General features: G+C 38.7%; 1 protein-coding gene across 8 annotated transcripts; it reads right to left on the reverse strand.

Annotated features, from left to right (window-relative positions):
- Positions 1-7: 7 nt before the first annotated feature.
- On the reverse strand, positions 8-27,929 carry Racgap1 (Rac GTPase activating protein 1). 8 transcript variants are annotated; one of them, XM_074083342.1, is made up of 18 exons: positions 27,783-27,929; positions 19,161-19,249; positions 12,947-13,149; positions 11,690-11,826; positions 10,709-10,778; positions 9,057-9,110; positions 8,086-8,166; positions 7,550-7,676; positions 6,981-7,111; positions 6,521-6,685; positions 5,854-5,949; positions 5,569-5,767; positions 3,589-3,694; positions 3,286-3,418; positions 3,025-3,160; positions 2,197-2,277; positions 1,575-1,683; positions 8-1,163 (listed from the first exon to the last, which is right to left on the reverse strand). In XM_074083342.1, exons 2-18 carry the CDS (start codon positions 19,243-19,245, stop codon positions 1,088-1,090), a joined length of 1,989 nt encoding a protein of 662 aa, XP_073939443.1. In that variant the 5' UTR covers positions 19,246-19,249; positions 27,783-27,929; the 3' UTR covers positions 8-1,087. The 8 variants fall into 8 exon arrangements, with proteins under 8 accessions (XP_073939443.1, XP_073939442.1, XP_073939444.1 ...); XM_074083341.1 differs by having other exon boundaries at positions 19,161-19,245; positions 27,750-27,918; XM_074083343.1 differs by having other exon boundaries at positions 27,704-27,918.
- Between the last annotated feature and the right edge of the window lie 47 nt (positions 27,930-27,976).

Raw genomic sequence — 27,976 nt, forward strand, 5'->3', positions numbered from 1 at the left:
CTGCACATTTTGAAAAAGCTATTTACTTTTTTCCAAATAGTATGCCAAATATGTGTCTTACAGACAAGGGTTAATATGAGTCAGAAACATTCTATAGAAGAAAATCATTTTTGTAGACATTGGAAATAGTTCTAATAAGAGAAAAAGCTCACATTTATCTAGATGTGGCTATGTTTCATGGGAAAATTCAGGATCCAAAGTGCAAAGACAAAACTAACTGTGGCTTTTCTTCCCACATGAAATATTGACAATCTTCCCTTACAGCCTACTCTTAATTGTTAGCTGGGATGCCAAATAGACAGCAAACTGATCTTTAAAAATAGGACTCCAACGGACAAGGGGTGAGAGGGTCAGCCATCAGAATGAATTCAACTTTAGAAGAACAAACTGGCTTTGACCCTGATCACCCAAAGATCAGACAGTATGATAGATAAGTACAAGTTGAAGTATCACATTTACAAGGTTGTGGCACTTTATACTATTAAAACCTAATCAAGCCAAATTAAAGCGAACCATATTCCCATCACTAGTTCTGTCCACTAGTTCTATCCCATTTTAATGCAGGCTCCACATTACAGATCAATTCATCGAGGGGAAGGGGCACTGTAAGTTCTGAGAAGGAGCCATCCTAACATCCTCTGACCAATCCTTTCTTTACTCTGTCCTCCCACTCCACCAAGACAAGTTCTTACCAAAGACGTAATGTTTTATCACTGTCTCATGGAAATTAGTTCTAAGCAACACCAGAGAAAAGTCATTCCATGAGTATCATTTGGCTTTAGGCCAAAGGGATGCCCCTTGCCCCAAAGAGAATCACAACAAATTCTATATTATTCCTTTTACCCCTGTAAAGACCTCCCATCTAAAAACTCCCAACAGCAACTAGCACAAAGTGCTGATATTATATTACCAGAGGAGAAAAGGAGATATATATAGTTTTAATAAAACCCTCATGCACAATTAAACGTGATTAAAAGCCTAGAGAATGCTAAAAGTAGTAATGAGTACAGGAGGCTGCAGAGCAGAGAGTACAGGTGTGCTTTTCTTGCAGTCAGTAAATGCCGGGAAGTAACAGGCAGATGTGACTTCATTTGAGGATTGGAGAAGCAAAAAAGTTGCCTTGTCGTCCTAGGTTGGTGGCAGACTTGCTTTTGCTCCCAAATCTGTAAGAAAAAAAAAAAGAGAGAGAGAGAGAGAGAGAGAGAAATAAACAACTATAATATTATCTGGTATTATCAACAAAAAATAGAAAACCTAGGCAACTATTTTATAAGGTATTCTTGGCCACCCAAAATCAAAGACAGAAATAATAAAGAACTTCAGGCCCTGGCTGCTATGTACCCCAGGCTGGCCTACAACTCGTGATTCTCTTGTCTCAGGCTCCCAACTGCTGGGATTATAGCTGTGAACTACTACACCCAGCCAGATCCTTCTTAAGAAGGGGTCTTACAGCTCCAAGTTTCCTTTAAAGTCTAGTTTCTAGTTTAAAATCTACTTCAATTTTTCTTTCAGTAAGTTTCAATATGCTAGAAAAGGAGTCATTTTTCTTTACTGAGAGGGTCAATTCTACACACCTGGGAGTGTTCTTGGTGAGGGTAGAGCGGACTCTCTGCGACAGGGAGCTTGATGAAGGAGTCTTGAGAAGCTGGTGCTCAGGAGTGGTCACAGGCCCCAGTAAACTCACTTCAAAGTTCAGACATATTTTTAAAAGGGGGTGGGGGGGGAAGAAAGCATCTTTGAAGATGGCCAGTTTTAAGCTGACTACCTTCTGAAGTACGTAAGAATTAAGGTTAGACACTTGGCAAAATCTCACAGATCATTTTTGTCATCATTTCATAACATACTGATGTACCTTTTGAACAATGCAGGCCAACTACTTGATGAATAGCTGACATCCACTTCCGCATTTAGACCATTCTCAAACTCTAAACTTCATATACCTAACATCTGAACATTTTATCTTTATGTATACTAGAAAAAAACAAAATTCTTCCTTAAAAAGAAATTTCTACCATATTTATACAAAACTGTTGGTGGCAACATAACTAGGCAAAAAACTTTAAGAGATCAAATTGGCACTGTCATCCCAGCTACTTGGGAGGCAGAAATCTGGGGCCTCAAGGTTCAAGGCCAGCCCAGGTAAAAAGATAGTGAGACTCCTATCTCAACAAATAAGCAAGGCATGGTGGTGCATACCTATGGTCCCAGCTAGGTGGGAGGCTGCAGATGAGGGGAACAAGGTCCAGGCTGGCCCAGGGCAAAAACTGGAGACCCTATCTAAAAAGAAAAAAAAACAAAAACAAAAAAACCTAAAAAGCAAAAAGGGATAGAGGTGTGGCTCAAGTGATAAGAGCCTACCTAGCAAGCACAAGGCCTGAGCTCAAACCCCAGCTCTGCCAAAAAAGAAAAAAAAAAAATCAAGTTAGTAAAACATACCAAGAAACATGTACAGCTTTAATAAAACCCTCATGATTGAGTTCTTTAATTCCTACTCAAGAATTTATCATTGGCGTATATACATATAGTGGTAGCTGTAGCATATTTGTAACCATAAAATATTGAAAAATAATGCCAATACCTAACAGAACATTTACATAAATTATCACTTACAACCTTAAAAATGATAAGGTTATATAGAAACAAAAAAATTGTCACAATATGCTAAGTGAAATAAGAACATATTATATCTAAACCATTATTTTCATCAACATTAAAAATATGCATCTATATAGGAAGAAAAAGCAATATGTGATTGAGACTCAAGTGATAAAGAGCTTGCCTAGCAAGCAGAATCCCTTTAGCTTGTTTCAGTTATTCCCCTCTCCAAAATAAAATACATGGAAAAGTGAAAAAAAATTAGAATGGTAGGACTGTACAAATTTTCCTTTAATGTTAGAATTTTCAAGATTAAATTTTTTATCAAAGAATATGAATTTCAAACAGCTATAGCAAAAACAGGGAAGAGGGCACATGACCAAAACTGAAGAGAATCAAGTCCCTGAAGGAGCACAACTTAGGCCTGACCTTTAATATCTGGTGTCTGTGGTGTTGAAAAGACATTTGAGTTTTCAATGACACGCAGGGGATCAATATTCTCTTGCTCCACCATCATGAACTGACTCCAGTATTCCAGGGGCAATGAAAGCAGGCGCTCTACCACCTAAAAGGCACCAAACATGTCTGCAAGCTTCCAAAATTCACGGCTGATTTCTCATCATTTTCTCATGTTGTTACACTGCACAAGTTCACATATTTTATATATATAAAACACACACACATGCCTACCTTGGGTTGACGCTTGATGTCCTGTAACATTGTCACTGGGTCTGGATTGGGCACAGCATGGGCAACTATTGTAGGACCAAAGACTTTAGCCAGATTGGCAACATCCATTTTAGTGTTTGGACTCTGAGCCACTCTGAGCAAAAGAGTACTAAATTAGAAGACTTGCTCCTCTGCTTAAATGCAGACTAAAATAGAAATTCTACAAGAAAATAATTCACCTCTCATACTTCCTAACACCCAGCCCACATTATCTTCTCCTTGGAAAATTCCCTAACTCCCAGAACAAGTTTCTGCTGTACTCACCTCTGTAAGTGAATCATGAGGAAGGCTAATGTGTCCCTGTTGGCCTGGGGCAGTTCACTAACAGCCTGGTACATGGCAGCTATACTATTGTCTTCATCTGTGATTTCTGTAAATGAAAAGAAAGTACCAAGAGGCCTAGCCTTCTTTCCCTTGACAGCAGGCTTCCAAGTTATTGACCACAAAGTCTCATCTATACAGTAAGCTTCTGAAACTTCTGATTAAGATCATGACTTCATCAGACTCCAGTTTCATTAACAAGCAGGACACTGGCCAACAGCTCAATATTAAAGTCAGAACTTCTTAAAAATCACCTTTGCAGTTAGGGAAAGCATGGGGCAACCCATTTGCTAGGAAGACAGACATACAACTGCAGTAAAGACAATTATCAAGAAGGTACTTATTCATAAGATATGCTTAAGGGCCTACTATGTACCAGTTTTAAGTGTTGAAGATAAAGCAGATAAAAAAAGGTCCTTGCCTTAATCAAAAAGCAAATAAATATTAGGCATATATATATATATATATATATATATATATATATATATATATAGTTTGCTTGTTTTTTAAAGAAAATACAACAGCAAGAAGCTAGAAAGTAAAGGGAGCTGTTATTTTAGCCAAAGTGGTCAGGAAAGATATTCCTGAGAACAAGATAGCTGAAGAGCAACCTGAAAGAAATAAAGGAGCAAACCATATAGGAAGAGCAGTGGAGGCTGAGATAACAGTAGATGACAACGTGAGGAGTAAACTTGGTACATTCTAAGAAATACAAGAATTCCAGGATAATGAGAGCAAAAAGAGCAGGGAAGAGTGGTGAGCAAAATGGTGTTGGAGATGTAACAGGACCCAAATCACACAGGATCTCTTGAGCCATTTTAAAGACTGTAGATGTCATTCTGAAAGTGACATCTGGCACTGGAAGATAGACAAAAGGGACATCATCTAACTTAAAATTTTAAAAGGACCATTCTATAACCAGGTGCCAATGGCTCACACCTGTAATCCTAGCTACTTGGGAGGCTGAGATCGATAGGACTGCAGTTTAAGGCCAGCCTGCACAAACAGTTCTCAAGACCTTGTCTCCAAAATAACCAGAGCAAAATGGACTGGATGCATGGCTCAAGTGACAGAGTGTCTGCTTTACAAGCATGAATCCCTGAATTCAAACCCCAGTCCCATCAAAAAAAAAAAAAAAAAAGGATCACTCTAGCTCCTGTATCAAGATCATACTGCATACTTAGAGGGCGTAAATACAAACAGGACAAGCTTATCATGTTCCAGGGGGAAGAGTATGTCATGAAAGGTAATAGTACTTTTACTACTTGACAAGTATAAAATTTAAGATATATTTTATAAGACTGATGACAAGACTTAGGGTGGAAGAAAAATGAACCAAAGATACTTCTAATTTTGAAAGGACAACCTAAGGCTTAAGCCTGTAATCCTAGCTACTTGGTAGGTGGAGATCAGAAGGATTGCAGTTCAAGGCCAGCCCAGGCAAAAATTTCAAGAGACCTCAATTGCTAGGTGTGGTGGTATGTACCTGTCATCCCCAGCTATGTGAAGAAGCATAAATAGGAGAACTGAGGTCCAGGAAGCCCAGGCATAACACAAGATCCTAACCAAAATTAATCAACATAGTAAGGGCTAGAAGTGTGGTTCAAGTGGTAGAAGCGCCTCCTAGCAAGTGCAAGGCCCTGAGTTCAACCCTCAGTACTGCCCAGAAAAAAAAAAAAAAAAAAAACCCTACAACTTGACCAAAAAACAAGAGCAACAATAACAAATCCTGTTAATATCCTATACAGTTTAAAAAGGAAAAGAACAGACATGGGAGACACAGATGCAGCTATTCAACCAACAAACTAGTTGAGCATCTACTGTTTGAGGCATTATAATAGGCAAGGGATAAAACAGTAAAAAGTGTGAAAAAAATTCCAGTCCTGTTAGAACTCACATTCAAGTATTAAAATCTGCTCTTACCTGCTGCTTCCATAAAGGCTTTGTTTAGCCGAAAAGTCAGAAGGGGTTCTTTGAGGTTTCGGAGGAAATCTTTTAGAAGGCTACAGATGGCATGGATATCATCCACTTTGCTGAGCAGGGGTACAGTTTTCACTCTGAGGAATTTCTCTTTCAATTCTTTTACTGTCCGGTCACAGCCTGAGATCCTATATAAGCCTGTCTATTTTCAAAATGACACTTTTATTTAAGAACCTCCTGATTACTAACACAAATAACAGATTCACCCTGTCCTAGGTTGATTCTTACCTCAGTCAGTCCTCTCTGCTCAATTTCATTCACACAGTGGACAATAATGGAGGGGATCATTGGAGAAGTCTGGGACACAAAATCAGCCAGCATTCCCTGAAAAAGAGGGCTTTAAATTATTATTCATACCACTTAAGACTCACAGGAAGACTATGTGTAAAGAACCACTTCCAGAGTAACACACATGCTGGGACATGATGTCAACTTTTAAATTCCTATTCTCGGCTGGGCACCAGTAGCTCAGGCAGACTGAGATTGGGAAGTCTTGGGTTCAAGTCCCAGTATCAAAAAAAAAAGAATAGATGTGAATTAGTAATCATGGAAGTTAAGCAACAGGAACCAGATTAACTATACTAATCTGTCTGCCTGTGTAAATGTCTGAAATTTTCCAAAATAGGACAGGATGGGACCAGAGGAGAAAATGAAGAAGGAAGGGGAGAGAACAAGGGAAGTGAAGTAAAGAGAGGGGAGGGAAGAGGAGCTTGGTTTAGAAAGGTTATTGAATAGACACACCCCAACAAAACTCTGCTACAAGTTAATACTTAACTATTTCTATTCATTTTTAATGGAAGAAAATATATTTGGCATCAACAATTTTAGAATAAAACTGACATTAAGCCTATGAAAGGCTAAAAAGTCATACAATGATGGTTCCCATGAGTCATACCTCTCCAATCTTGACGGGTGTTCCTATCAGGGTAGGAATGCAGGGAAGGGGACAGCGGTCACGACATTCTGGATGAGAGACCACCCGACAATCTCGACACTTCAGAGACAGCTTGCCAAATTTTATCCGTTTCCCACATGGAACACAGGATTCGGGTTTAATAACCTGAGGATGAAACAGGACAGAAGAAACACAGTGATATGAATTATAAAAATATTATCAATCAACATAAATTGAGCACTTGGTATTGACAAACAACTTTTTAAGCCTTTTACATCTTTTTAAAATGTAATTCTCACAAAAATTCTATGAAGTGGATTTTATTCTCTTCATTTTAGGATAAGGAATGGTGGCTCAAGCCATGAGTTTGAGGACAGCCTGGGCAACATAGTGAGATCTGTCTCACAATAAATTAAACAAACAAATAAATGCATAAAGGAAACAGAGCCATCAGATTTACCGTCTTAGAGACAAAGTCATGCAGCCGCATCCCTCCGTTAGTCTGTGGAGTGCCTGAACTGTCTGTCTCAGTTCTTGCCTCCATTGGCCTGTTGCTCAAGGTAGAGTCACTGTTCCAAGGTTGTAAAGTACCTTAAAAACAACCAAATTCAAGATTTGTCTTAAGTATTTTGTTCCTTCTAAGTTTTAGTCCCATTTTTTAAAAAATATAACTGATAGATAAGCAATAATCTATAACCATAACCAACAGTGGCACAAACCAGACAAGTTATCCAAAGGTAAAACAAACATCTCTGTTCTTTGGTAGATAACAGTAAGAAACTATCCACTACAATACATTCCTGGTTTGAACTCAGGGCCTGATGCTTGCTAGGCAGCCACTCTACCTAGCTGCCACACTCCTAGTGCAACTAAATATATTGAATTTTACCAGTGGTTTTACACAGGCTAATTATTCTACAAGAGATAGGGCTTCGTTATGTGGCCCAGGCTGTCCTTGAACTCACAATCCTCCTGCTTTAGCTTCCCAATAACTGGGAATTACAGCTACCACACCCAACACTATACAACCTAACAGACCAGTTTTCCTTCGGCTCCTGGTCCAATATGGCACTGTCTCAATAGTAGACACAGCTTCAATGGGCCCACCATCATTGGGAACAGTCACTGTAGTTTTTGCAACTATGGATTCATTCCCCTGCAACAGAAAGAAGGATGAACATAAAGTGTCTTAAGTTTCTCTCCACTATGGGGTATTTTGGAGAGAGTGAAAAATTCTTGAGTCTTGATGACGACTTATGGCTCTAGCCCAAAATATTCTTAAGTTGAAATTTCATACTTAAAATATAAATATATATATACACATACATATATATAAAACAAGAGTACACATACAAGCAAAAAACAATCAAACCTACAGCTGAGAGTTGTTTACTTAACCATACTAATTCCATTCATATGGATAATAAGGATCGTATTACACAGAAAAATTCCCACCAAACATCTCTCAAAGTAACACTGCCATGTTGACTCAGGCATTTTACTGCGTAAGGCCACTAATCTCTGGTGCATTCAAGACCCCAGTTTCTCCTGGCCTGACTTAGTACCTGGTCTACTGTGGAGCCAATGGAACGAGTTTTCTTTATAGGCCCAGGGGGTCCATCAACGAACTGTCGGCTACTGGAGCGCTAGAAAGGAGGCAGAGACCAAAAACTTTAGTACCACATAGATCTGAAGCACAGAAGATAAAATTATTCCATCAGAAAACTGGATGCAAGTCCTAAGAACCAGAGCTACAGTAAATAACAATGTAGTTTTGCTTATTGCCTGTTTCCACATGAAAAATAAGTTGTACAAACACAAAAATGCCCGCTGTACTGTGGAAAAAGAGGACTGAGCTTTGGAGAAATTTAGATGACAGCACCAGAAAAAGTAGAACTGTAATCCTATCTGAGGACATGAAGTCTTTGGAAACACATCAAATATCCTAAACAAGAACACACAAATAGATCTCTATATCCTATTATACACACATTTCATCTGAAGCTTGTATTAGAGCACAGAAGTCCTGCATAAAAATTCATATGACAACTCACAATAAACTCAAGTATATCCTTTTCTACTCTATGAATGGAGATGTAGTCCAAACTAATGAAATAGAACAGAATTCTGTCTTGACTCACTACTTCAAGGATTATCAATATTGCCCTACAGCATGAATTTTCTTGTAATATGTGTTTAGCAATGGCTATATCAACATGTTGGGAATGCAGCATCAGGGCAAAATTTCCAAAGAAAACTTTTTGGGCTGGGGGCATGGCTAAGCAGTAGAAGGGAGGGAAAGGGAAGGGAGGAAAGAAAAAGAAAATTTTCTTATTTTTTGGTTATTTAAGATAGGGTCTTACTATGTTGCCTGAGCTACATAATAAGAGCTTGGTCTTAAACTTGCTATGTAGCCCAGGCTGGCTCCAAATTCATGATCATGGCCACCTGAGTGCTAGGACTATAGCTGTGAGTCACCATGCTAGGCAAGAAAACTCTTGTTACTTTATAGAGAAGCAAAATAAACCATACATACCCTCTTTTCTCTCTTCTTCAATCTGAAATTCTTCACCAAAGAAGAATCCCAGTCCTGTTGACAATTACACTACATTAATTTATTTCTTTCATTAGGTCTCCTGTAAACCCCATAGCAAATAAATTTATAGCAAACTTGCAAGCCTTCTTGAGTCAGACTATCTAACTTACAATTTGACTGGGAAGGTCTCCAGTGCTGTAGCTACAGAGATATAGTAAGTTAGTGGGCTTTCTTTAAAAAATTGAAGCTATTATAATAGAATCAGGAATCAATACTATAGAGACAAGAAAAGGTTAAAGAATCAACTTCTGTCATGATTATTTCCTGTGCCTGGTTCTTTATTTCTGATTATTGTTGTAATTAGTTTTAGAAGTTACAAAATGTTAGGTAATATACCAATCATGTTAGATGTGATTCTTGCCCTTAAGGGATTCCTACTGTCTAATCAGATGTTCTGTACCACACTGCCACTTAAAAAGTTCAAGATTAGGTTTTGTCTCTCAATCATCCCTCTTCCTTCAGCACTAAAAGAGGTTCATCAGTGACGAATTATTTGTCTTTTACTGTGGTCTAGTTTCAATTCATTTATTTTAATTATTTATATTCATTTTAGTATCTCTAACCCTGAAAACGCAGTATCTTGAAACAGTTGCATATAGAAAATTTAGCTCACCTAAATGAATTTAACTTTCCCAATTTATGGTGCTTTAGTTACAAAAGGTATTATAGCATAGGCCTGGCTCACAAATCAGCTAATAAGTTCTTGTTTTATTATATATCCCAGACCTACTCTATATCATTCCTTATTTAAAAAGGAGTTGCCTAATATTTATGTCATAAAATGGTCATTTTTTTCCCCTAGTCAAACATTGAATTTGCCAGAAAATTTTTAGCCATGTAATAAGTAATTGTAATTTGTTTTGCTATGTTAGAAAATCAACCACCAATAACTTCTTCTGACTTATTGTTTTGTTTGCTAGGAACAGCCAGCCAACAGAAAAGACAAATAAATCAATGAACTGCTAGTCTCCTGAATACCAAAGACTGAAATATCAGGACATGACTTTTTATGCAGAAACACCATCATGAGGTAAGAGAGGGTGCTGCCCCTATAAAAGTAAGGTAACAAAGAGGCTAGACATGTTAATCAAAGCATTATATACTGCCCAGAAATTCTCATCACATTCTTCTGGCTGAAGTCCCAGGACCTTCGTTTCCTTCTAATTGTGAGATATGGCTAAGCATTCCTCAAGAACCAAACTAATTCAGAAATGAGGCACAAATCTATTCACCCCAAAAGAAACAAATAAACCTTGCTTGAATATAGTCTTGGCTTTTTTTTTTTTAATTGCTAGCTGGGGCTTTAATAAGTCAAGATATACAATTAGTACATGCAGCTCACAGAGATCCTTAAAATAAACTCAACCTCATGCCAAATTCCAAATTCCATATTCTCACTTCCAGAAACTAAATAAACATATAAGTCAGTCTCTTATAGCTTGTGTAGATTTATATTTTAAATTGCTAGCTCAGAATCTATGTCAACTAATAAAACAGTAATAAAGGGTGGCCAGAGGAGTGAACAGAAGAGATACTCTTAAGGGAGCAGGGTTAAGAAAAGTAGAAAATTCTAGCAATCAAATGTTTATTACCAGAGATTCATCAGTCTTGTCAAAGCTGATATCTGATAAAATGGAACCAGATTCATCAATGGTTGACAATCTAAATGAACAAAATACAGTGTTAGACAGAGAAGACTGTGTTATGTAAAATCCCACTGGTCACGTAACATGAGCAAAATCATAGCATTATCTTCTCTATGGAGACAATTAAAGCTTATACCTTAGCTGTGGTGGGCTGTCTTTTATGGTTTTCTTGGGGAGTATGGATAAGAGCACAAGTGCAGCACAGTTGCTTTCCAGCAAAGGGCTTGTAACAGCACATGAAAGCTAACCAGGGCTGTGGGTGCTACTCCCTGCTGAGTTTGTACTACAGGCTACTAAAAATTCACAAGGCAGAGAAGTGAAGTTTAATTTGATCCCAATTGTGGCTGCTTTCTACAAAAGAGTATTAACCTAGCATTGGCTTTTAAGAAATTAAGCCCGTACATCTTCTTAGTTATAAAGATTCCCCATGAAACAACCAGGCAACAAAATAAATAGCTCTAAGAGTGCTGACCTTTCCCTACTTATTGTATTGGGGGTGTTAAATTCAAAGCCTAGCTGAGACTATTTTAAATAGCGATACTATGGAACCAAAATTATTGTCTGGTCTTGGCTCACAGCAGCCCTTCAAAGTTATGATAGGTCTCTAGAGAGTAAACAATGAAAGTATTGCTGAACTGCCACTTTCACCTTTAGGTTTCTTAGCAATGTGCAGGATTAGTTATTGATGTGCAATTTAGTACCAACATCAAAATTTTATCCATGGTAAAACAAAATCCTAAGCAGAGATAAAAAAGAAAAAGAAATAGGGAGGTCCCTTTGCCTTTATTCCTCACCACCCTTCCCCCAAAGTCGTTTTCTGCTTTCTTCAGCACACACTCCAGAAGCAGTATATCTAAGAGTTTAGATAACAGGAACTTCTGACAGCTGTGTTGCTCATGATCAGAACAACAGATGCAGTTCCCCCACCTTTTGTTCCCAGCATTGCCACTGGATGGTTGGCCTCTATTGAGAAAAGCCAGAGCTGATTTTTGTTCCTCACTTAGTTGAATGCTGCCAGATGTGTCACACATGAGCATCTCTCGAATCAGCTGAATCTGTCGTTCCTACAGACCAAAGCAGAGTAAAACATCATAACTAGCCAGAGGAGAAAGCTTCACCTCAAATTTATGGGACAAGCAAAAGACATTAAAATACAGCATTATGTAAATGGGCCTTCAGGAAGGCAGCTACACCAATAGCATATTAATTCACATCAAGCCCAGATTGTAGCTCTGATTTCTGACTAGTAAAATGAACTCTATCTAGAACAGAGTGGTGTTTCTGCTGTAAGACTTTTAGATCAAACTGCTAAACCTCTGAGAGGAGGTTAATGCAAAAGGAGAGTCCCAAAATAGATTTCACATAGCAAAAATACTTTACTGTCATTTTTATCAAGACAATTATTGGCTCCTTCTATGGATCAAAGCAGGTACCAACCTTTCTAAATGGTGGAGCAAAATGCTTTAAAATGGATACAAAGCTGTAACACACTGGAACCAGACAATTTGAGCTTACTGGGTCATCTAACACTGAACCAAGATGGGTTAGTCCCTCCTAGTAAAGGCTTTCCTTTGCACCATAACCAACCCTGGCACATCAAAATGACAGTGCTATATGTCAGTCACACTGCTCCACTGGTTCAATACATCTAGCCTTTACCCTGAATTAGCAGTGATGAAGGGAAGAGTTTGACTTGCCTTGCCTGTATCAATGACAAGGGAACAACTACCTATATAAGGACAAAGATATTCTGAGTAGCATTTATAATAAACAATGTGGGATGGACACTACAATGTCCCTGTCTTTCTTCCTTGTTTTAATTGGGTTTGAGTTTATGTTTATTTGTTTTTGTTTTGCAGTGCTTGGGACTGAACACCCAGGACCTTGCACATGCTAGGCAGGTACTCTACCACTGAACTACACCCCTAGCCCTTTCATTTTAATTATTTAAATTCTCATTTGAAATTGCCTATTAATAGTTTCAAGTCTAAAGGAGAAAATAAGTTTTAATTTCAAACTATGACAAGTAGGAAGTCAAAAGCTGCAATTTTGGCTCCAATCATGGGCAAGATGTCAAAGAACAGGTTGCTTTCAGTTCTTTGATTGAGGAAGAAGAAACTGGGTAAATTTGGCAAGTGGAAACATCAACTGATGCTTCCCTTCCCCCTACAAAAGAATACATACCAGCTTTTCACAGTCAGCCTCAGCTCGCTGTCTCCGTTTGATCTCTACATCCACTTGATTACGTGCATGCTTCAGCTTAACATCCAGAGCACTACGCTCAGTCTCTGCTTTCATCAAAAGATCCTTGTATTTCCCCAGTTCATGGTCTGTTCTCTGCCACTTCTTACGGAAATCCTCAAAGTCCTTCGCCAACTGGATGAATTCTGAGGAAAGGTGAAGATTTTAATTATTCAAGTATCAAACAGAGTATAAGTGCTCAAATAAATGAGCCCTATGGTTAGCTTTACTCCAAATACATAATTAAGGAACCAGATAAATTATGGGCAAATCCAGCTGAAAATAACTGGGAGCAGATCCTGGATACATCTGTCACTCTAGATGAGAGCTTTATGGAGAGCAATTCCTGATTCAACAGGCCAGGTACTTTTGGCTTACCAGTGGCATCTGCTATGGAATATGTAGCTCATTAGTCACCTGGCTCCAGATGTAACACCAACACTGAAAGCTCCTGAACAGAAGGCAATCAAAGGGGGATACCTCTGGGGCAGCTGTCATGCACCAGGACAGTTACAGCTATAAAACAAAAACAGCCTCCCTTATAGTCACACATTGCTGCACCATAGACATTGAACAGCAAATTCAAAGGTAACTGCTGTAATATGCTCCAGTAGATGTAGATTAATATTATAGATGTCTAAGCCTGCAATTCCATCCAGCTATATAATTATACAAATATTGATTTGAAAATAAAGAGCCAATTTGCTTTTGCTGTTTAACATTGCCCTGAAGGGTATGTAAACATTTCAGTTGGAAAAACAGGAGAGATCACACTAGCTCTTAGAAAGTCACTGATAACAGAATGGACTCTTCAAACATCTGCAAACACAGCATCACATTCGAGGCAGCACCTCAGAGCAAGATAACCCTGGTGGCACTCATTCTTACCATCTGCTATTGGTGAATACTGTTCTTTTACAAAGCATTTGCGAAAGTGTCTTACAATTTTCTAGTTAACCTCAATCTATCTCTAAGCCTCACTCTCCACCAACATCATGGAGGAATGTTCCCAGGTGTATATCTGCTGCTGGTCAAACTAACCCAGTTTACAGCTGAAAGTAGGCCACATTTACACAAAAGTAGGAGAGTCTCAAGTAGTAAGGACATTTTTCCTATTTGAATTTAACCTGAGTACAGAAACAATGTATGTCCTTTTAAGGCAATTTTAATGACTAAATTCCAAACTTATAAATTAGGTATCAATTCATTCTAAGGAAATAAGTCATGGGCTGGAGGCATGGCTGAAACAGAGAACAAAACCCTAGCAAGCACAAAACCCTGAATTCAAACTCCAGTATCACAAAAAAAAAAAAAAGGAAGAAACAAATAAATCAAGTCATAAGGACACTTTAGTTTTTTAGAAAATAAATTGTATCAAAATAGGACATTATGACATAGCTATTTTGGACAATGAAAATATCAAGGATCAAAAAATAAAGTATTATCACGCAAGGAATTTTAAACAATATACTGGCCTAGTTAAAAGTCTGGAATATATTACTTTTTTTTTCATTTAAAGAAAAAAAACAACATATTTTACAGATTTATTACTTCAATATTATAGATTCACAAGAAAAAATCTTAAACAGGAGTTTCTTACTTGGCCATATTCACTTGGGACAATTCATTAAGCAATTCACTTATGACTTGTAGCCTTTTGTAATGTATGATTTCAAAAAATAACAGGAAACACTTTTCAACTACACAGTCTAAATATTTTCTAGCTCCACAGTAGTCAATTACATGGCATTTCTAAACATATTTTTACATATACAACTGAGTATTTACTGAACTGAAAGCAAGTTGAGAATGGAAAAGATTTCCATTCAACCTGATTTTGCTTGTTTCTTTGTTCTTTAGGTATTTCTTTGTGAAATCTTACTAATTCTTCAATTCTTATTCATTGTTTTGTTTTGTTTTTCTTTTATTTATATGTGCATACAATGTTTGGATCATTTATCCCAATTCTTATTCACTGTTAACTGGCATACATTGTAGGTTTAACTGAACTAGATGAAGACAGAAACCAAACCAAACAAAATATGAGTTCGTTTCAAGAAAGGAATTCTCATTCTAATAATACAAAACATTAAATAACTGGTTCAGCTTTGTTTAAGTTAAACCCAAACCAGTACACCTGCACTGGTGAAGATATTGCTTTTATGTACAATTCTGCTATGAACAAAATTTGCTAAGACTGGATTAAAAGGTACTTTGGGGTTGTGGGGCATGGGTCAAGTGGTACAGCACCTGCCTGACAAGTACAAGACCCTGAGTTCAAATCCTAATACCATCCCAATTGCCCCCAGAAAAGTATCTGTGGTACTTTGGACTACAGGTAGGAAAAAAAGTTGATGCTAGAGATCATGGTATTTTTTGAACTGGTCGTAGTGGCACACGCCTGCAATCTAGTACTTTAAAGGCTGAAGCAGGAGGATTACAAGTTCAAGACTAGCCCAGGCTGGGCTACACAGCAAGACCCTGTCTCAAAACAAAAACATGTTTGTTTATTTGTTTTGTGGGGGAGGGTCCATTTGTGAATCACAATTCAGCTTGTTACCAGTCCTGCTCATGAAATACATTAAAAAGATTCATTAAATTACTTGCTTTAAAGAGCTATGTATATACTAAACTATGAAGTTTACCAAACAGAAGAAATTTCATTAAAATGAATTGAGGATATCGTTGATTCTTTAAAAAAAAAAAACAACAAGATTTGGTTTATAGCCAGCAAACTGATTTAAATGGTTCCAGAAAAATTCTGATCTTTTTTTTTCAATTCACCACCCTCTGGTGAACTGAAGGCCCCTATGGGGCCTTTGGAGAGGTTCTTCCCTATGTCTTTCTCATTACCCTCTGAGCTTCTTAGGGGCAAGAACCTGTATCTCCCTTTGCTCTTTTATCTCCAGTGTCTCGCACCCTTCCTAGTACATAGTAGGCACTTGAATATTTGTTAAGTGAATGAAGAGTTGCTGTTCAGATCAAAATTAAACTCCAGGTATCCAAGCCCACCTTACCAATCTAATCAAACACCATTCCCACCACCACACAAGAAAGAAGTTGCACCTTCTCTGGTTAAACCAGTCTGTCCCTGTTCCCACAACAGACCCATACTTATTTCTGCCTTCTCATTTGTGACCAAGCTAGCCACTGCAAGTGGAATGCCCTACCTATTCTTTTCATACCCATTTTTCAAGTCCCATGAGCTCTATGAATACTTTCCTAATCAGTTTGCTCCACATTAAATCCTTCTAGACATTCTAAATATTTATTTTGATTTGTGTACTACTGTTTGTATCACAAGAAAAAAAATCTTGTCTCTGAAACTAACACACCATAATCTTCTTGATAGCAAGTACCATGACACTTATGCTTTATAACTGATATCCAGTTATACACAGTGTAGCACAAATCTAGTATGCCATTAACACACAATAGGTACCTGCTAAATATTAGGTTACACCTATTCCTAATTTAAATACCAATATCAAAAACGTTCAGGCAGCTTATAACAAAATAAAAATAGAAGATAAAAGCCACATAAACTGGAGAAAACAAAGAAAACAAAATATTTAGGCTATTAGTCATTTTATTTGAATACTAGCTTTCATTCTCATCTTTATTAACCTTGGACTTAGCGTTTACAAAAACTAAACAAAAAGAGAGAGAGGAATGAAGTTGTGATGAAAGGCAAAATGAAAGGTAAGAATAAGGAGTCAAGGACTATGTGGACAAAAGGCAGGAGGGATGTTCCTAGGATCTAAGAAGATAGACACTAGGTAGTAATACAAAGGAGATTTTAGAGTTTAGAAAACACTGAGTAACTTTACTGTTTTCTAGGACAGAGACTGGGACAATGTTCTGGGACTGGGACACAACTCATGTGGTAGAGCACTTGCATAGAAAATAAGAGGCCCTGAGTTCAAACCCTAGTACTGCCAAAATAACAAAACAAAAACAAAAACAAAAACCACCAATGTTCTAAGTCAGAAATTTGGAAAGGGGGGACAATCCACCTCTATTATAAAATAGAAATCAATGGGAAGCTACAGATTTGGTTATACAACAAAGGATCTGTAAAAACAAATGTCCTGTTTGAGGGGCCGTTCTTTGTTTTTTGTTTTTGACAGCACTGGAGTTTGAACTCAGGGCCTCAGGCTTGCTAGGCAGGCACTCTACCACTTGAGCCACTCCACTAGCCCTGTTTTTTGTGTTGGGTATTTTCGAGATAGAGTCTTGCAAACTATTTCCCTGTGTTGGCGTTGAACCTCAATCCTCCTGATCTCTGCCTCCCAAGTAGCTAGGATTATAGGTATGAGCCACAGGTGCCCAGCTTTGGGAAAATGCTTCCCAAATCATTTTCACAGCTAGTATTTCCATGTATCCCCAAATCTTCACAGCAGTCCCACAAAGAAGATAAACATTTAAATTCCTATTTTAAAGATGAAGAAACAGAGAAACAAGTTAAAAACCAACACTAGTTACTGTGACTCTAAACCTCAGACTCTTCCCTTGGCCCCTACATCCTATCACTGTCTCCTCCTAGAGGTCTTATCGTTGCAATCTCTTCTACCCATTTTCCTTTGTTTCCATCGCACAAGCACCATTCCAGTTAAGAACGGAATCCCTCTTATTGCCTCTTTCCTAAACTATAGCAACCATTTCCTTCCTAGTCAGACCCCAGCCTCCCCTCTAATGCCATCTGCACCTCTGCCAGAGTAATCTTCTCAAAGCACAGTGCTGATTATGTCATTCCCCATTACTCTGATTCCCCTCAAACCCTCTTGCCTCCACTCAAGTTGTTGCCTGACCTAAAACACATTTCATCTCTGCCTGTTGGGATCCAACCCTACATCTAAGACTCAACTCAAACCCTACTTTCTTTCAAAAAGTCATGTAGTTGTGCCTTTCCCTCAAGCCAACATGCACTAGAGGCTTTGATAGGTCCTCATGAAATATTTGCTGAACGAACCTAAGTTTTAAAATCACTTATTCTGAGGGGACAGGGGAGGGGATGTGGGGGAAAAAATGGCCCAAACAATGTATGCACATATGAATAAAAATAAATAAATAAATAAATAAAATCACTTATTCTGGTAGCTACTCAGGAGGCAGAGATCAGAAGGATCATGGTTTGAAGCCAGCCAGGGAAATAGTTCTTGAGACCCTATCTCAAAGAAACCTTTCCCAAAAAAGGGCTAGTGCAGTGGCTCAAGTAGCCCTGAGTTCAAGCCCCAGTACTGCCTCCCCCCAAAAAAAGATCACTTATTCTACATCTTCCCCACTAAACTCCATAGTAATCCATCTTCTGAGATGATGTGACCTCAAAGAGAAGCCTGATTAGTATGCCATTGTGGTTACTGAGCTAGTACCAGATGACAGGGTCATGCAACAGCTATTAGAGAGAGAAAATAGAATACTGTTCTGAAAGGCCTGTAAGTGGGTAAGTGCTATTAAAAGCATCAATCAATTTTAAAAAATATTGAATGGCATAAGCAAGATGCCGTACTAGATACTATGGAAATAAAGAAAAGTTCAAGACACAGTTCTTGCATTACTTCTATGCAAGTGAGGCTGACTTGAGAGCAATACTTACTAAATTGATTATTACTGAAAAAGTCTGAAGTAGGAGAGGGATCCCTTGCTACCAGCCCCACTTCCCTTTCTTGCTAATTACTTCACAGATTGTACCCTTCTATCAGCAACTCCTTTTCTTCCCCAACTTTCCACCCTACCTAAATCCCTTATTACTATGTATAAAGTAGGTAAAAGTAGATGCGTAGTCCCGCCTTCAAAAAGAAATGCTTTATAGAACACAAAAAAGGCCAGAATAATGAAAAAGGCAACATCCTTAGAAATTCAAAATTTTCTAGTTCATGGTACAAACATGAAATTGGTAACCAGTGCCAACTATTCAATGGAAGAGAACCTTAACAATGAAAACAATTGGTAAAATCCATTTAAGAGCAGCTATAGAAAGAAATTTAGTGCCCTTTTAGAATGAGCGCCCACGAAGCTTTGACCATGTGTGAACATCACCTGCTTTTTAGGTGAAAGAAAAGCAACTTTTAAGATTGCTATGCACTTCAGTTTTGTAGAAAACTCAAATCTGAAATCTGTTTTTACTTTTTGCACAGACCAGCTCAGAATGACTTACGGAGTTCATTTCCTTCACTGAGAATCTCCACCCGGCGCACAAGCTGCTCAAACAGATTCCGCAAATTCAGCATTGTAGTATCCATCTTTCTGCCAAGAAACCAAATACACATTAGGGGTCCTGCCTTCTTCTGGTGACAAAAGATTCAGTAGCAATCCACTATAATCATCAGTGACCAACACCTGGGCTCTTTCACTTGTAAGTACCATTATAAGGCTCTCAAGTCAACAGATGATATTTCTTTTGTGTGATCCTTATTATAAAAACAAAGTTGGAATGTTTTAGACTCACTTGAAAACCAGAAAACCATTTCAGACCTCTGAAGATAAATCCCCTTCCCTGCCTTCTTCCTCTTACTCCCACCCAACTATCAGTCTGGTGCTGAGAAGAGGGCAATTAGTAATGAGCATGTCAGTTGATTACAAGGTAACCAACTACAAAACATGGTTTCTTCAAGTTAAACCTATTAATACAACACTTTTGCTACTTCAATCCTTCTGAACTTTGAAGACCTACAATGTAACTTAAAAGGTTTATCTTTAGTTTCATTTTTAGCTAATGTCCTGTTGCAACTGCCTTTTAAAATGCAGGACAGGGTCAGCACATTTCCTACCAATGGCACAGATGATGTCACACGAGTGATTAAGTGGGGAAACTGCCAGCTCAGCAGCACAAGAATTATTTCTGTAATGCAGGGTTCTGTGCTGGACCACGTGCAGGGACTATGTCTAATAAATTTATACTAAGTATAGGCAAAGGATTATGTTGTACCACATTCCAGCATCAGAGAGACAATACACCACCTTCAGTTAGAAGGGCACAGGAAAAAAATCACTTGTTAGTGATTTTCAGGCTTTATGCTTCCCTCCAAAGACCTGCTGCTATTACACTAAAAATACAGTCCTTACAGGCAGTTCCATACCAAATAGACTTTAACTGGGAACACCTTGAGGAAATAAGATCTTCATTTAGCAGTTAAGAAAGACACTCAGTGAATGTTATGAAAACTACCAAAAAAATGAAATAAACTCAAATTTCACATGAAAATAGAATGCCCTTAGAAATGCCATTAATAGTATTCCTTTCTCTACTATTCAACATTCTACTCCAAGTGGTTATTTCATAGATCTAAATAAAATTTTCAGAACTCTACTAGGAATGGTTAGTAATTTTGCAATGTTTGTAAGAATGTACCATAAGCTATGTTGGCAAGAAAGGAAAAAAACCACAAAGAACAAAAAAATATGAACACAAATATATTTTCTATTAAATGTTATAGAAATATTCACTTGTACTCATTGGACAATTGCTGTAATAGTGGGGGAAAAAAATCTTTCAGTTCCAAGCTTGGATGCAATGTATACCTAATTCAAGGCTGGAAACCAAGATCTTCAAATGGCAATGTATCTGTTCCAAGCTACATAATCATAGCAAGCTGCTAAGCAACCAGACCAACAAATTTATTACAAAGATCTTTCTCTAAACTAAGAGAAAAATCAAAAGAATAGCATTAAAACCGGTAGGAAGAGATCTCGAAGTCAGGAAGATACCCATGGATTTAACAAAAAGAAACACACTCAAGTGCCACAGGGCAGGACGTTCAATAGTTGATTCAAATGATGATTTCCTCTGACTCCAGTAAAAATGGAAGATCCTAATCAGTGATTTTAATGTGGGATATTGGTTTCTCAACATCATCTGTATATACTGAAACTTCTGTACAAGAGGATACTAAAAACTGGTTTTTAAAAAATTTTTTCCATGGGTTCCATAGTGGCTCAAGTGGTAGATCACCTGTCTAGCAAGCCCAGAAGCTCAAGGCCCTGAGTTCAAGCCCCAGTACTGAAAGGAAAACAACAACAAAAAAAAATTTCTGGAGTTTTTTGGCAACACTAGGGTTTGAACTCAGGACCTGGAACTTGCTAAGTAGGCGTTCTATACTACTTGGGCTATGCCCCCAGCCCTTTTGCACTGAGTATTTTTGAGATAGGTCTTGCTTTCTGCATGGCCAGACTTGATCCTCCTATTTATGCTCCCCCCTAAGATGGGATGAGAGGTGCAGGTCACCTGCACAAGATGGGGGTCTTGTGAACTTTTTACATGGCCACAATTTTTACAGTACAGATTTTTATGGTATCACAATCCTCAAAAGTAGCTAGGATCACAGGCTTGAGCCACCATCACAGTTTTTGTCTTAAATGACAATACCACCTTTTTTTTTTTTTTTTTTTTTTGTGGTACTGGGGTTTTTACTCAGGGTGTCTCCACTCTACCACTTGAGCCACACCTCCAACATCCAAGACCTGACTCTTAATCCTCTCTATGATTTGAATGCTTGTCTCTTCAAAATTCACCCTGAAATTTAACCTCAATGCAGTAGAATTAATAGATGATTGGGATATGAATGGGATTAATGCCCTAAGAAAGGGCTTAAAGGAACCTTTTGGGCCTTTCTGCCCTTCTGCCATGTGAGGAGACAGCAAGAAGGCACCTTAGAAGCAGAAAACAGACTCTTTCAAGGGAATGAAGCTGTTGGTGAAGAGGTTCAAGTGGTAGAGTGCCTGTGTAGCAAACACAAGGCCCTGAGTTCAAACTCCTGCACCACAAAAAAAAAAAAAGAGAGAGACTGAATCTGCTGGCATCTTTACCTTGGATTTCTCAGACTGTGAAAAATAAGTGTCTTTATTTATAAATTACCCAGTCTACAACATTTTATTATAGCAGAAGAAATAGATGGAGACATGCCCCTTAAAAAAATTCATTTTCTCAAGTTTGTTCCTTTTTTTCTTATTATTTACTTATTTATTGGGTGGTACTGGGTTTAAACTCACATCCTCACTCTTGCTGGGTGGATGCTCTACCACTTGAGCCACTCTGCCAGCCCAATTTTGTGTTGGGTATTTTCAAGATAGGGTCCCAAGAACTATTTGCCCAGGCTGGCTTTGAACCTCGATCCTCCTGATCTCTGCCTCCTGAGTAGGTAGAATTACAGGTGTGAGCCACTGGTGCTGGATTCTTAAGTTCCTTTAGTCCATTATTTTTATTTTCTTTATGTATAGTACTCCCTGAAATGAGGACTAGAGGTCAGCAGTCTCTTGAAGACACGAATCTGATTCCTGAAAAAAACTGAACACTCAGACAACCTACATGGGGACATCTCTTTACCACAGCAACAGATATACATATAACAAAGAGCAATCTACATTGTTCTCCTCCACTGATGCCTATTACAGTACCTAGAAAATTTAACTAAACTCCTAACACTGTTATTAACAAAGAGATAATCCTTAGCTCTGTCAGATCTTCATGGTCTCCATGTTTAGAGTTTCACAAATAATCTAATTATCAATTTTTATTCTTCCCTCAACACATGATATTCCTCTGTTGCAGGAAGACTACAAATTTGAGGACAGAAACCTTGTATCTGGCACTACTAGGTGACATACACATTCAGATTTAACATGATGCTTACAAACAAAATAAATACTTGATAAATGGAAGTCAAAGAATATACACACACACCCGTGATACTTCTGTTAAGAGAATTTCCAGCAAAGCCCAAAGTTTAAACCCAAGTACAACCAGCACAAAAAAAAAAAAAAAAAAAAAATTATTCCAGTTGGGTGCTGGTGGCATGCCTGTGATCCTAGCTTCTTGAGAGGCTGCAATCGGGAGAATCATGGTTTGAGGCCAGCCTGGGTGAATAGTTCATGAGACCCTCCCATCTCCAAGTAACCAGACAAAATGGACTGGAGGTATGGCTCCAGTGGTTGAGCACCTGCTTTGGAAGCTCAAAGTCCTGAGTTCAAACCCAGTACCACTAAAAAAAAAAAAAATCCAATCTCCTAATTATTATGTAATATAGAGCCAAACAAAAAACAACAATTAAAGAGGGATAGGAGCTAAGCACAATGGCTCACGCCTATAATCCTAGCTACTCAGGAGGCAGAGATCAGGAAGACCATGGTTCCAATCCAGCCCCAGGCAAATAGTTCACAAGACCCTATCTCAAAAAAACCTATCACAAAAAAAAAAAAAAAAAAAAAAAAGACTGGCAGAATGGCTCAAGTGACCAAGTGGTAAGTGTGCCTGCTTAGCAATCATGTGACCATGAGTTCAAACTCCCAGTGCCACCAAAAAAAAGAGAGAGAGAAGGGTAGGGCAGAAGTTTTTGGATTTAGCTTTTCTATCTGCCAGTAGCATAACCTTTAGTAAATTACTTAAATTCTGAGACCCATCTATAAAATGGAAACAATTATTTGTCCAACTTACTTCACAGAAAATTTTAAATTAATGTAGGTAAAAATTTTATAACACATAAATTGAACCTTATTATCAAAAAATACTGTTCATGTGAAAGTACCACTCTGAACACGCCTGATCTCATCTGAAAGTACAAAGTGGATTTTTTGTTTTGTTTTGTTTTGTATCTGATAGATCTTAATTATATCCTAGAACAATGATTACAAAATCTAGCAATTTTCCCTACATAGTCTAGGCTGTCACCCCATAGGATAAATTCAGAATTTCAGACTATTTTCTTAAACAGTACTATAAAGCTAGAAAGGAAAACAGTGTTTACTAGGTGACTTTGAAGTGATTTGGGCATTAAACTTACATTTCACATTTTTTTTTCTTTAAGTGAATTTGATTAACTTAACCTTTGTTTTACAGACAATGGACAACTAAAGTTCAAAGACCTTGAATGTTGAGCTTACAATGTTATGAAATTATCAGACCATATATATTGCAGACATTCTAAGACAACTCCCCCAAATTATAACGTGTCATACAAAGAATGATGCACATAGCCGGATGCCAGTAGCTACACCAAGAATCCTAGCAAATCAGGAGGCAGAGATCAGGAGGATCATGGTTCAAAAGCCAGCCCAGGGAAATAGTTCACCAGACCCTATCTCAAAAAAACCCATCACAAAAAAGTGCTGGTGGAGTGGCTCAAGGTGCAGGCCCAGAGTCAAACTCCAGTATTGGGAGGTGGGGGGGGGGGCGGGAGAGGGAGTCAAGGCAATAGAAAAATTTTACCAGGTCAAGGCTCTTAAAGCAAGCTGTTCTAGGTAAGGCTTATTGCTTCTGAAAAGACTTAGCTTTTCCTCTAATATAGGTTTACTTAGGGTAATAAAAAAAAATGCAGGAGCAAAATATAATACTTTTCTCTTTATATGATAGGGGACCATATATTTTTATTAATATTCTACAGAAGTGACTCTCAGCAATTATTTATAGGTGATGAAAATATCTTTCTGCAACACTGCTAACTCTTGATACCTTAGCCAAATTGTAACTCCAAAAAGCTAAAATTTACTCATCCCTATTCAATGTCAACTGAGGTTGGTATTAATTTTCTTGCTGGGTCACATTTTCACCCTCATGCTTATTTCCTTTCCCTTTATTATTTAGCTCCATAGCTAGGAGATACACTAATGTGAATGGAAAGGAAAACAGAGTCATATTGTAGTGCATTGCTTTGCAGCTGTAAAACAGCTGTCACTTTTCACAACAGAGGCTGCTGCCTTTTGGGAAAGCTGAAATGATCCCTGTGTGCAGCAAGGAAATCAGTTTGTGAAGCACTTTAAACAAAAGGTGCTAGAGGATCTCAGCTGTTATTGATGGGGGGCCCCAAAGGTGGAAAAGTCACTATGTTACAGATTCCCAATCTGTGAGTATCCCTAAGGGAGCAATTTGACAACACTAAGAAAGAGTCTCAGATTGCCTTGATTGCTTTGAGCCTCCAATTTAATTTCAATCACCCAACCAAGAGACAGACAGTCTTTCAGAATAACATACTATTACAGATCTTACTGCAGGGTAAAGTCTATCTTCTTCCTCCTCCTACAAACATTATTAAGAAACCTACACATCGGGTTTTTTAGATGCATCAAGGGTGTTAAATATTGTTAAGACAAAGCAATGGAAGACTACTTGAGTTTTTCAGCCAAGTGTTTTAATGAAAAACATTATCACAAACATTGGTAATCTAGAGACACCCAAGAAATTAACAATATAGGTTTCCCGCTGCCAAGGAAAACCATTCCCAAAGACAACCTCAATAACAAGATTCTTTTGCATGTCAGAACAATACTTTTCCCCAAATGTCCACACCAAAAGTCTCTATCCAACAGGCAGGAGAAGAAATACTATCTTAAGATCAAACGGTTTCTCTAATGTTTTGGTTTTGTTTGTTTTTACTGTTGTATTAACAGTGTTTGGGATTGAACCTGAGGGCCTTACACTTGGTAGGTGGTAGGCAAGCACTCTACCACTGAGCCACATCCCCAGCTCCCAGCTCCCCACCAAATGTTTATTTTGTTTTGTTTTTTCAATGGTACTAGGATTTGAACTCAGGGCCTACACCTTAAGCCACTCCACCGTCCCTTTATTTTTTTAAAGGGTTTTTTCAAGATAGGGTCTGGGGAACTATTTCCCAGAGCTAGCTTCCAACCAAGATCCTCCTGATCTCTGCCTCCTGATTAGCTAGGATTACAGGCTTAAGCCACTAGTGCCAGGACCACCAAATGTTCTTATGAATACATCAATTGCAGAAATAGTCCTTGACTCAACATTAATGAAAACCAAAATAAAGAGGAGTGAATTATGATTTTTTCATAAAATTATTACAAGTTCCACATACTAAATTCTTTTTTTTCCTGTGAATTATTTTCAGTCTTAAGTGTTACATTTTTCAAGTTCTAGAATGAGTATTACCAAATTACTAAAGCCTTTCCTAACCACCATTTCAGTACAAATTGATGTCTTTGGCAGATATAAAATCACTGTCTTATAGTGCTAATTTTTTTTTTCCTGAACTCAGGGCTTCTCACTTGGTAGGTGCACTTTACCACTTGAGCCATGTGCCAGCCCTATCCTAGTGTTAAATTTCTGCTGGAAAAAGAATTTTTTTTAATGGTGTAACTAAAGTATCATCACTCTAAACAATTGTATGTACCTCCATATTTAACTTTTGCTCTTTATACACTCATACATCATACAGTTGTCATCATAAATTATATACAAATTTGTGCTTTACTTTTTACTATCATGCTTCCATTAAATACAAAACATTTGATGGACAAAACATTTAACCATTCTCTTCTTTGGCTATTTAGATAATTTCTAGTTTTCCAGTTACCCCTTTGCCTGGAATCTCGTGGTCACTTCCCCACCTCTTTCCTATCTTTATTCACATGTCATTTCCTCAGTGAAGTCTTTACTAACCACCCCATTTAAAACTGCAGCCTTTTCTCCAATACTTCTCTGCTTTACTTTGCTCCAAAATGCACTTATCTCCATCTAATATTTACTTTGTTTATTGTCTGGCTCCCCAATGGTTTCAATTCTGAGAAAGGATGATTTTTATCCATTTTGTTCATGCTGAGCCCCTGGTGCCTACAACAGTGCCTGACACTTGGTAATTAATTAATAAATACTCACTGAATGAACATCCCTATGGACAGTATTTTTCTCCAAGTGACTGTGTTCCTGAGAATAGATTTCCAATTACTACATCAGGGTGTAAAACCCTTTTATGGCTCTTGTTTAATACTGCCAAAATATTTTCTAAAATAGCTGTACTAGCTGGGCCCGGTGGTGCATGTCTGTAATTCCCAGCTACTCTGGAGGTGGAGGCAGGAGGATCTGGAGCTGGAGGCTAGCCTGGGTTACATATCAGACCCTGCTTACCCCCACCCCCACCCCTAAGTGTACAGTACTCCCAACAGTGCCTACCAGATTCACTAGTTATCTTTTTTTAATTCTGTCACACCAAATAAACTGCACACTCCCTCAAGGTCAAATATGACTGTCTTCTACTCACACTTTTTCTCTTTTTTTTTTTTTAATGTGGTGGCACTGAGGTTTGAACTCAGGGCCTCACGCTTGCTAGGCAGGTGCTCTCCACTTGAGCCACTCCTCAGCCCTTTTACTCACACTTTGCACTTTAAAAAATACCTGTTGGAGGATAAAGCTATAGGAAGGCGCCTTCTCTAAACACCTTCCACAACTAAGAAAGTTTATTTACCCTACATATTAAAGAGAAAGATAATGACATTTCTTTATCTTTTTAGGCTTTATCTGCCAACCAACCCCACTTTTCTTGCACACGCCCTTCGTCTATCAAGGAGACAACTGTGAACGGAAATGTACGCGAAGGTGTAAAATGAGGTTAAGAATCGTCATGGAAAGGGCGCGATGTCATTGCCCGGCCGGCCTCAGCCAACAGAGACAGGGCTCCATTCCAGCTCGCCCGGCCTTAAACACGGGCTTTCACCTTAAAACGCCCGGTTATTCCGAAACGGAGGGGGGTGTGGGGGAGGGGAGACGGCCCCACCCACTCCCACACTCTGTATTTAAGTGAAAGCCCCTTGGGAGGCGGGGGGAGAAAATGGCTTGCCAAGCCACACCCCAAAACCCGACGCCATAAAAAACGAAGCCCCCGGCCCGGGAAGCCCTAGCGCAGGGACTCCCGCCGACGGCCTCCTCCCCCAACCCCGCGGCGGCGGAACCTTACCGCGGCTGCGGAACCTTACCACGGCCGACGCTCTCCCTCCCACCACAATCTAGCGCAGGACACACCTGGTCGCGCAGCACCCAGGCGCCGGGCCCCACCTGGACTGCCTTCCACTTCGCTGCGCGCCTCACCCAACGGCACAGCCGCACCGCGCCGCCAGCTCCGGTTTGAAATCCTGCACCAACCAATCACAGAGAAATTTATTCCTCCCACACACGCCCCCCACTCTGCGCTAGGACGCACGCGTCAGGGCCACCGGGCGGGGGCGGGGACTGAAGCCCGCATGCGCATT

This window comes from Castor canadensis, chromosome 8 (genome assembly GCF_047511655.1).
Source record: "Castor canadensis chromosome 8, mCasCan1.hap1v2, whole genome shotgun sequence".
Taxonomy (NCBI): Eukaryota; Metazoa; Chordata; class Mammalia; order Rodentia; family Castoridae; genus Castor; species Castor canadensis.

Bases quoted from the DNA above. Each gene is read 5' to 3' on its own strand.
- Racgap1 (XM_074083342.1), bottom strand. From the start codon at position 19,245: ATGGATACTACAATGCTGAATTTGCGGAATCTGTTTGAGCAGCTTGTG. The intron at 3,695-5,568 runs GTAAGAGCAGAT...TTTCATTTACAG, and splicing joins AGCCTTTATGGAAGCAGCAG to AAATCACAGATGAAGACAAT. The intron at 3,419-3,588 runs GTGAGTACAGCA...TCTTTTGCTCAG, and splicing joins CTCATGATTCACTTACAGAG to AGTGGCTCAGAGTCCAAACA.